The 10092-nt window shown below is 45.6% G+C and overlaps 1 protein-coding gene across 1 annotated transcript; it reads left to right on the plus strand.

Moving 5' to 3' along the window:
• Nucleotides 1-5540: 5540 nt before the first annotated feature.
• On the plus strand, nt 5541-9521 carry RPL14 (ribosomal protein L14). The gene is made up of 6 exons (XM_074150549.1): nt 5541-5627; nt 6126-6227; nt 6844-6938; nt 7668-7767; nt 8159-8212; nt 8861-9521. Exons 1-6 carry the CDS (start codon nt 5625-5627, stop codon nt 9008-9010), a joined length of 504 nt encoding a protein of 167 aa, XP_074006650.1. The 5' UTR covers nt 5541-5624; the 3' UTR covers nt 9011-9521.
• The last annotated feature ends 571 nt before the right edge of the window (nt 9522-10092 follow it).

Raw genomic sequence — 10092 nt, forward strand, 5'->3', positions numbered from 1 at the left:
CAGTCAGTACTAACTTGTCGTGTACATGTTATTTCAACTGTCTGGATAGAGTCTCAGACCTGGGATCTTCTGAAGCATTACCGTGTTATACCCTTCATTCGAGGCCAAGAGGAATAGAAGCCAGTCTGCAGGCTGGCAGAACTCCCTTTCTGTAGTGGGTTTGGGAACATACTGCTGGAGGTGCAATCATAGAATGGTGAGAGTTGGAAGGGACCTTAAAGTTCCAACTCCCCTGCCCTGGGCAGGGACACCTCCCACTAGAGCAGGCTGCTCAAAGCCCCATCCAGCCTGGCCTTGAACACACACAGGGATGGGGCATCCACAGCTTCTCTGGGCAACCTGTTCCAGTGCCTCACCACCCTCACAGTAAAGAATTTCTTTCTGGTATCCAATCTAAATCTCCCCTCTTCCAATTTAAAACCGTTACCCCTTGTCAGGAAGTGGGGTGACAGGACAAAGAGTCCCTCTCCAGCTCTCCTGTAGGCTCCCTTTAGGTACTGAAAGGCTGCTATAAGGTCTCCCTGGAGCCTTCTCTTCTCCAGGCTGAACAACCCCAGCTCTCTCAGCCTGTCGATCACGGCAGTAGTGCCTTGTTTGGCCTTTCCACTGTCCTGGTCTCAGTGTTCCTTCAGCAACACTGGGATCTACTGATCAGATGCTTCTGTCAAACGCATTAACTCCAGAGCTTTCCTGCAAGTGCTGCTGCAGAGAAGCTGACTTCCTTGAAAGCCCCGGTGTTCTTCACCAAACTTCTCATTTCCTGAAATCATAAGACTACGATTTTACCCACTGCTTAAGGAGTTCTTCATGGTCAGCGCCCCTTTCATAGGTCTGTCTTTTGTGTAGCTTTGGTTTCCTTCAGCTGCCTTCTGCAATAACCCTTGAAAAAGCCTCCTGCCACATCATCTGCCATCTCTTCCCTTTGCCCACTGTTTCTGTTAATTCCCCTTAATATTGCTGTGATGTGATCTGTGAAGCTGCGAGGGGAATACATCTAAAGGGCTTTAAGAGTTAGCAGAAAGAAGGGATTGTTGTACTCTTCAGGACCTGCAAGAGGAGAAAAGAGCATCTCAGCTTCACTTCTCTCCTCCCCTTCTACCGCTTCCTTTTGCCCAGATCCAGTACCTGCACGGAACTCTGTATTTTCCCAAATGTCCCACAAATAGCTACTGCCAATCACTTTAATACTTTTCCTCCCTCTCCATCATCTGAGGATTGCTGCCTTGTGTGTGTAGTTTCCCTTGCTCGCATCTTTCCTCTCTGAATGGTTACTCATTTCATGCACAGAGTTTTTCAGTGTGAGAAAGTAAGAACTAAGAGGGAGATTACCATATCTGACATCTATTGCTAACGAGCTAAAGCCTGTGAGGCCACCCAAGTAGTGGTTCCCACACAGGTGTCTCGCGTGTGAGAGATCTTGTTGACGCATACACTCAAAAGTCAAGTTAATATTTGATTATGAATTCCACTGGCACGTAATGTGTTTCCTATCCCAACTTCATCTGTTCCCCGTATGGATTAGGTTGTGAGATAGCAGAACAGTGGCCAGTATTTTTACCCATGAATAATACTTTGTCTTTTGTTTCTGTATAACCTTCTTGCTTTCGGCTTTGGTTGTGCGGTTGGAGTTTTCTTTTCTTTAGTTTTTCACAGGCTGATAGATGATTTGAAAGGAACTAAATATGTTTTTAAATGGGAAAAAAAAAGGAAAAAAGGAAGAAAAAAACGTTAGTCATTTTTCAAGAGGATCAGCAGCGAGGGCTTTTGTCCCTTCTTTGTCCATTCTCTGTCAGTCTTACTAGAATAGCAGCACGTAAGGCAGAAGGTTTTACAAGATGATGAAGTGCTCTGTGGCACCCAAGTTACATCTGATAAAACATAACATTTGCTTCAGAATGCATGGACATTACAGAGGTTGGCTTGAGATAAAAGCTTTGTCTGTTGGGTGATGGGCCTGGAACTGCAGTTAAGAGTTTTTAAAAACAACAACAATAAAAAAGGCAGTTGGATGAGAGCACTGAAACGTCATTGAAATATTTTCTTCAGTTGCCAAATTTCTGTGAGAAATGGTATTCTGGAATATTTACTTGCCTACAAAACCTTTGCTTTGCTTTGTTTGTGAATGGCAGGGCCATTCAGACGTGGTTTTGCACAAATGGAGCATGCTTGGAAGTCAGCTTCCTTAGAGTTGGCAGCTAAAGACCAAGTACATTTGTTCAAAAATCAGTTGGACTTCCAGGTGTACTCAGATGGAGCCAGTATCTGATCAAAGAATGCCCTCCCTCCGTGAATCTCCTTCTGTTTTCCTTTTTCAGTAGTTCTCTTTTCTCCCTATGTCTGTAATCTCCCTCCTGTATCACCAGGATATCCACCTGCTCAGTCTTAACGTCTCCTGTCGGTTGCAGCTGGGAAAGCTGGAAATGGTGAACTTCCAGCCAGGCAGCTGCTTCTTCCAAGCCAGCACCGTGGCTGCAGTTCAGTAAAAAACCATGGCCAGGCTGGGACAGGCAGCCAGCGTGGCTCCCCGTGGCTGTAGCAGTTGCTTCTGGAGGGCGGGTGATCGCTGCAGTAACCGCAGCTAAATCCTCCCCCAGGTGAGCCAGAACCTGGTCCACGGGTGTAACATTGTCCTGTCACCTAGACCTGAACAGGTTTCTGGGAGAGCCAGTGAGGAGAACAGCATTTGGGAATGTGTACGAACTATAGGTTATTTATCGTTTTATACTTTTAATTGCCTGCTTACGAAGATTAATAAAATTAATTTGTGAAACGTTAAGCCAAGTTTACTTTTAATTTTTTCCCCAATACCACTATTTTCATCCTGGTAGACAAGTTATTCTTATCAGAAGGATAGGACATCACTGAAATGCTTTCCCAAGGGATGGAAATTTGCATGCTGCGAAACTGATGTGTGAGATTCTGGAGCTGATAATGCTCATTACCTCCAGAATCCATATTCTCAGCAAGGAAACCCTGGTGGTTAAAGCTAAGCCACTCATTTTTTTTTTTTTTTTAATATATATACACAACACAGAGGAACATATATAAACAACTTCTACTTTTAAATACTGTTAACGTTTCATTGAGGGGCACTGACGCTTTGTAGAGCCTCTTTCAGGTTCACTGCCATAGTGTCAACCTAGTGTATGCTTGTACAGGCCTAGTGTATGTTTTTAAAAGTGTATTCACGGGAGAAAAGGTTTTTAAGCTTTAGGTCCTGAATTGTTTTCAGTGTTTGATGTTAAGGCACAGCCCATGTTTGGTATTTTACGATGCCCCTTCCAGTCTTTTATGATCTTAACAGATGCAGAAATGCATGCGAGTCGCAGCTACGTAGAACTGATGCAACCCTCACGTCCTCAGTGAGTCATCAGTGCAGTCACTAGTGACAAATATTTGAGTACCTCTCCCATGAAACATGGAAAGGTCCTTCAAAAGGCCAAGATTTTAGGTAATGTCCCTTCCTTCCTCTTAAGTAGCACTGGAGAGTAATGTTAGATCAAATGAAGAAAATGAAAAAGACTTTTTCCAAATCACCGCAAAATGGAAGAATCCCAAAGCCATCGCCTTTTACTGACTTGACCTAGAACATGTTTAAAAATAGGCGGTGTAATACATGTATAATATCTTACTATTGCAAAGCACAGTAAATTAGTATCGCTCTAATGGTATTCTGGATGGGACCTTCAGAAATACCTCATGGAGTTAAGTGCTCATTAATGTTATAATGATCCATTCCCTGGGCACTTGCATAAAACATCTGCACCATTTAAAATGGCTTAAGTGTGTTTTTTTCCTTGCTCTCTTTTATTATGAAAGCAAAACTGTACAAACAATAAAAACTATGCCTCAGACAGTGAAATTGGGATGTTTTGTTCCACTGCTGAAGGTCAGACCTATTTCCCAGCAGCGCTTCTTTTGCTTATGCTTTGCTGCTCTCAAAGCTCCTCTTTTCATACGAAATACTTTGGCTGATGTTTAAAGCGAGTGAAAGTCCTGCAAAACGTGATCCATGTGCGTCAGTATCTTGCTGCATGTCCCTCAAAGCCGGCTCAGTGAGCTGACACCCACGCAGCTTTTCTGGCGTGCCCTGATGTTCTGCAGGACCCCTCGCCCCCTGCCTCCCCTCCCCTCGGCAGCAGAGCAGCAAGAAGAACACGGGGAGCTCTGGGTAGAACGCCAGGCTGGGCTCCTGCAGCGCTGTGAGGCTGCTCTTTGGCTGGTCATCCCATGGGATGTCTCTCCACCCAGCATGCCATCTCTGCTGCTCTACTCGAGGCTGGAAAGGTCCTCGCGCTGTGCCTTCGCTCTCTAGGAGATGCCATTCGTGTGGCAACAGGTGCCGAGCAACGAAACCAGAGCTGCCCATGCGCTTGCCTCTGGAGCTGGGAGAGAACAGGGTCCAAGAACTGAAGGAACAGGCTCGTCTGGCAGCGCGCCTGCGCCTCCGTGATGGCAGCACTGGCACAACGCTGCCTGAACAGCACAGGCCAGGGGCTCGGCTTCTGCCTATGGAGTGCTGCTACCTGTCCCTCTGTACCACCGCCATCCCAATTCACGTTCCTCTGCTGTAGATGAGGTATCAGGAAGAAATTCTTTACCCTGAGGGTGGTGAGACACTGGCACAGGTTGCCCAGAGAAGCTGTGGATGCTCCATCCATGGAGGTGTTCAAGACCAGGCTGGATGGAACTTCGGGCAACCTGGTCTGGTGGGAGGTGGTTGGAACTAGATGGCCTTTTAAGGTCCCTTCCAACCCAAACCACTCTATGATTGATTTTCAAACCACGAACTTTTCACCATCAGGTGGCATCACCTCCTAAGATGAATTATAACACTGAGAAGCGTTGTAACCTCTCTAGAAGTTTGCTCTGAACGTGTGCTACGCCTGTCTCCTCCCCAATCGTTCTGTTTGTCCTGTGGTACCCGGAGCACCGCCGTCCCTGTCGCCGCGCTGCTCTTTTGAGTCAAGGGCCGGTTCTGCACCATAATTAGAAAAAACACGCACAATCTCGGGGTGTTTTTTTACTGCCCCCTCATGAAAACGTTCTGCCTTTCGAAAAGTAGGGCAATTTCAACAAACAGTCTCACAGCGTGTCGGTTGCGAGCTATCTCCCGCGCTCACACACCACCAGCCCATCGCCCTTCCCCTCAGCACCGACACGGCCTGCGGATCCGCCCCCCTCTCCGGCACCCTCCCGCCAACCGGGCCGCTCCCTCACGGCGGCCGCGACCAAAACCACCCCCTTGCCCGCGGTGCCGCCTCGGAGCACCGAGGCCGTCCTCTCCCCCCACCCCGACCTCCCCGGTCCGAGCGAGCGGGGCGGGCTCCGGCCGCACCCCCGGCTCCCCCTCGCCCACGGCCCGCCCGGCCCTGCGCGCCGCGCCCACGCCCACGCCCTCCCCCTCCCACCCCGCATGCGCGTCCAGACGCCCCCCAGCCCGCCGCCTCCACGCGCTCCGCCCCGCAGAGCGCACGCGTACTGGGGGCGCATGCGCACCCCGCCCGACGGCAGGCGGGCTCCGCCTCCGCACATGCGCAGTGGCGCCGCCGCGAGGGGAGGGGGGAGCCGGTTTCCGGGCGCCGGCGGGACCGCCCCTCCCTTTTCGCTCGCGGGCGGCCATCATGGTACGTGCGGGCTCCGGGGCCTCCCTGCGACCGGGGTCTCTTCCCCGCGTCCTCCCCTGCGCCTGGCCCGGCGGGGGCGAGCTGGGCGGCAGGGCAGGGCAGGGTGGGATGGGTGTGGGAGGTGGGAGATGGGAGATGGGAAGGCCGCGACCGCCTCAGGCGTGCTGGGCTGGGAGCGGGCCCCGCGTGCGGCCGCTGGGCAGGCCCGGTTAGGGCCCGAGCCGGCGATGGCCGCTCCTGGCTCTTTGCGGCCCGTGGGGCTCGGAGCTTCTCCCCGCCGTCTGCCTGCGGCCTCTACGGGGGGCCATGGCCGGAAAAAGAAGTAGTTGTGAGCCCCGCGATGTGCCCGGCTTCACCGTGGGCCCTTTGCTCAAGCCGAAGGGATTCAGTGCAGTCGGAATGCTTGGCAACCCGCTTCACAGGCAGCGAGAGCCTTGAACCTAGCGGTGGCCCCCGGTGTATTTTCCCCTAATTCCTGTCGATTCTTGCTGCTCCCAGGTGTTCAAACGCTTCGTCGAGATTGGCAGAGTTGCCTTCATTTCCTTCGGGCCGCATGCTGGCAAGCTGGTGGCCATTGTGGATGTTATTGACCAAAACAGGGTAAGCGAAGAGCACTGTACGTTTGTTTTCTTTTTGTCTTCACAGAAGTTCGTGAACGAGGTGTATCGATTTTAAAGAAAACTTACTGTAAATAGATTTTTCAAGGAAGTAGGTAATTGACCAAAAAAATGGTATTGAGCAGCTGTTGCATTTGAAACTTTCAGTAGCAAGCTTTTTTCACTGGCAAGTGATACGTTCCCCTCTCTGCTATGTTTCCTAGGAGTAGAAGTGGACAAGTGATGTCAGTTGGAGTCTAAAACTTAGGAGTGGAATGGAATTAATGGATGTTTAAAGAAAATATTTGGTCTAGGGGACTCCATTTATTTTTTCTGAAAAAGCTAGTAAAAAAAAAAGAAATATTGGGTATGTTATCTTAGTCTTGTGTGCTTTTTTAAAAGTTCAGTTCGTTTTTTTTCAAAGACAAAGATGGGCCTTTAAAATTCTTTCTGTAAAGTATGGTTGTATGCAAGACTTAACAATATTGGGTTTTGTCTGCATAACATTTATTACAATTTTGGACGGTTGTTGTCAAGATATGTTATTAGGAAGCTGCGGTCTAAATCGAGTATGATGGGAAAGCCTTTATAAACCCCCCACATTTGTCTTCCCTTTTCAGGCACTAGTTGATGGTCCCTGCAGTGGTGTCAGAAGGCAGGCTATGCCCTTCAAGTGCATGCAGCTGACTGACTTTGTTCTCAAGTTCCCACACAGGTGAGTTGTTTGCATTTTTTTGACCTGTGTAAAAAAAAAAAAAACCATGCTATTACTTGAAGCCTGAATTATGTGATCTGATGCTTGCTAAGTCTAGAAAGTTCACACAACGTGAAGTTAATGGATTAACACGTGTGCGCAATAAAAATTTAGCACACTGTGATCACAGTTGAATACATCTTAAGTTTTCGTTATCAGTATTGGCTGATAACCACTGTTTAGGAACAAAGAAAACAGCAGACTGGCCTATACAACTTGCAGGTAGCTGTGGGGTGGATGGTGTCGGGGGAAGCAGTTGCAGTAAATAATGTGCAGTTTTGCTTTTACTACTGCTTCGGTCACCTTCAGACATTGAATACATTCCCTGCCCTCAAAACTGCACTGCAATTAAGGGAGGCTGAACTCATTCTGTTCTCTTTAGCTTAGTTTACTATATGAGTTTCTGTAATTTTAGAAACAAAAATTGCTGACTTGCTGATTCTGAAGCGGTGCTAGGAGTAGTGCATGGGAATGCCTCTTGGAGTCGCTGCTCTATTCAGTCCCAGCAAAGCATTTGCTCAACAAAATGTTAATTAGGCCACAGAGATGTATGTGGCATTGACTTAAAGTAAGTGTCTGAGGTGATGTAGAAGGGTGATCTTCCCTTGTATGGAATTTGATGGGCCAGCATCAGAGAGAATCTTTTTTTATAAAAAATGTGAATATAATTTTGTGACTGTTGTATTGCAGTGCCCGTCAGAAGTGTGTGCGACTTGCCTGGGAAAAGGAAAACATAAATGAAAAATGGGCAGCGACAAGATGGGCAAAGAAGATTGAAGCCCGGGAAAAGGTACAGTTTTTCAGTATATGAGTATTGCATGTTGTACTGCTTCTGCTTATTAAAATTAGGTGCAATCTAATTAACTACGTATTTTCAATTGCAGACTAAGATTAAAGGTAGGCAAGGCATAGATTGCTAAAAGTTGCTACCTATCAGCTTCAGCTTCTTGTATTTTAACACTAAAGGTGGTTTTATTCAGTCATTTCTATAGCCACCTCTTTTCTTGCACCATCACTTCCTGGCAAAGGACTTAAATAGCAAACTAGTTACAGATGTGCAGCTAAGCCTAATTTGGAGATGATCAGAGTTACTTGTGGAATGCTTTGAAACACCGAGTTTTACTACTTTCATATGTATGTGTATATATATCAGAGCTTTATGACTGATTCTTTTCAAACAGAAAGCCAAAATGACTGACTTCGATCGCTACAAGGTTATGAAAGCAAAGAAAATGGTAAGTGTTTGAGCGTCGCTTCTTTTGGGGGTTAGTGCTTGTAGCTTTCACTTTAGAGTCACTTTAGTAGTCTACTAAACTACTTTAGTAGATGTTAGTAGGCTTACTTTTATAGCTGGTTCGGGTTATATAGTGACACAAATTATGTGAATGCCTTGAATTTTTCATGCTGCTTTGGCCACCGCTTCAGTAGTTGATCAAACTTGAACCCACGTGCTCTGTGTGTCACTCCTCCAAGTTCTAGCTGAGGAAGGAATTGCCTGCTGACGAAATCAGATATTCTTGATGGGTTGCTGTTAGTGTTTCATTCTGTAATGAAAGTCATTACACATGAAATACTGGGTGCCCAAGTTACCAGCCAGAATGTTGTCATCCACTTAGTAGATCAGAACAGTTTTAGGTGGAATTTGGCGTTTTGAATGTAATATGTGGTAAATCTTTTGACTATATAATATAAATGTAATGGGTTAGAAAAGGGTGATTATCAAAATGGGCAGAATCTGAATGCTTAGAATTGAAATTCATAATACTTCATAAAGATTCTTATTATGAAATACTTCAGAATTTCATAATTCATATATTTCATGGTATTTATAAGCTGTAGATGTTTTCATTCTGATGAATAGTAAACATTTTCCTTTTTTACAGAGAAACAGGATCATCAAGCATGAAATGAAGAAGCTCCAGAGGCTGGCTTCCAATAAAGGCAAGAAGCCAGAGAAGTCAGAGAAATCAGAGAAGCCAGCGAAGGCGCAGAAGTCAGCAAAGGCGCAGAAGGCACAGAAGGCGCAGAAATAAAACAAACTTCTAGTTATGTATGACTTTGTGTCCTTGTTCTGATTCTTTAACAAATGGTTAAACATCTGATTTTAATTGTAATCATAAGTTCACTTTGCTTCTGACCAAGAATTGTTGTCTGTGTCATTTATTAATGTCCAAGGGTTGGGTTCTGGTGTTTCCCTGGAACACGCAGATGTGTTTTTGTCACCTTCTGTGAAGTTGACCGTACAGTACTCGATACCTGGTGTTTGGAAATAAACAAGATCACTTGCACAGTCTGGGGTGTGAAGGATTAGGAGTAACCAATTACACTAATTTTTCTGTATAAATTAAGGCATAAACCTGAAGTATGTGTTCTGGTTAGACTGTGTGTCAGTTTTTGAAAGACTGACAAATTGCTGTTTAAAGGCTTAAAATTAATCCATATTTTCAAAAAAAAAAAAAAAGTGCCTAACAACCCAGTTGTCCTCTAAGTGCAGTTACAAGGTGGAAATTGGTGACTTGGGTTTAAAGTTAAAGAGTTTATGTCAAGACCTGAGCCTAATGACAGTTCCTAAAACTATGCACCGTATAATTCCTGCTTTTTAATCAAAACCACTAAGTAAAAGGGGACGTGACCTAAAAATTGCTACTCAGTTCCTCTGAAATACTGAAGTACTTGATTTAGTCTTTGCACTATAAAATGTTCATGTATCTCTGAATGTCAGTATCCCTATTTTCCTGTGTTTTCTCCTGCGTAGTTTGTTTGCAGGGGATATATTTTCTTCATATTGAATGAAGAAATTATGGAAGTCTGGGATCTCTTGTAATTAAAAAGCAAATTATTTTTAAAGCAAAATATGAAATGGAGGAGGGAGAATACGTATTTTTAAAAATGATGGTTATAAGACCTTTAAATCTATAGTAAAATATACTGATAAGCATGGGCTTTTACAAATGTGTGCTTTTAAGCAGTTAGTGGCCACTGTTGCTTATTTTAGCCAGAATCAGGCATCTCTATGCTCAAACACTTAAAAACTATACAGTGTTGTCGAGCTATTCGTGTGGCTTTGGAAATTGAGTTAAGCACATGGTTGATAGGAATGGATGTAACAACTAAG

This window comes from Numenius arquata, chromosome 7 (assembly GCF_964106895.1).
Source record: "Numenius arquata chromosome 7, bNumArq3.hap1.1, whole genome shotgun sequence".
NCBI lineage: Eukaryota > Metazoa > Chordata > Aves > Charadriiformes > Scolopacidae > Numenius > Numenius arquata.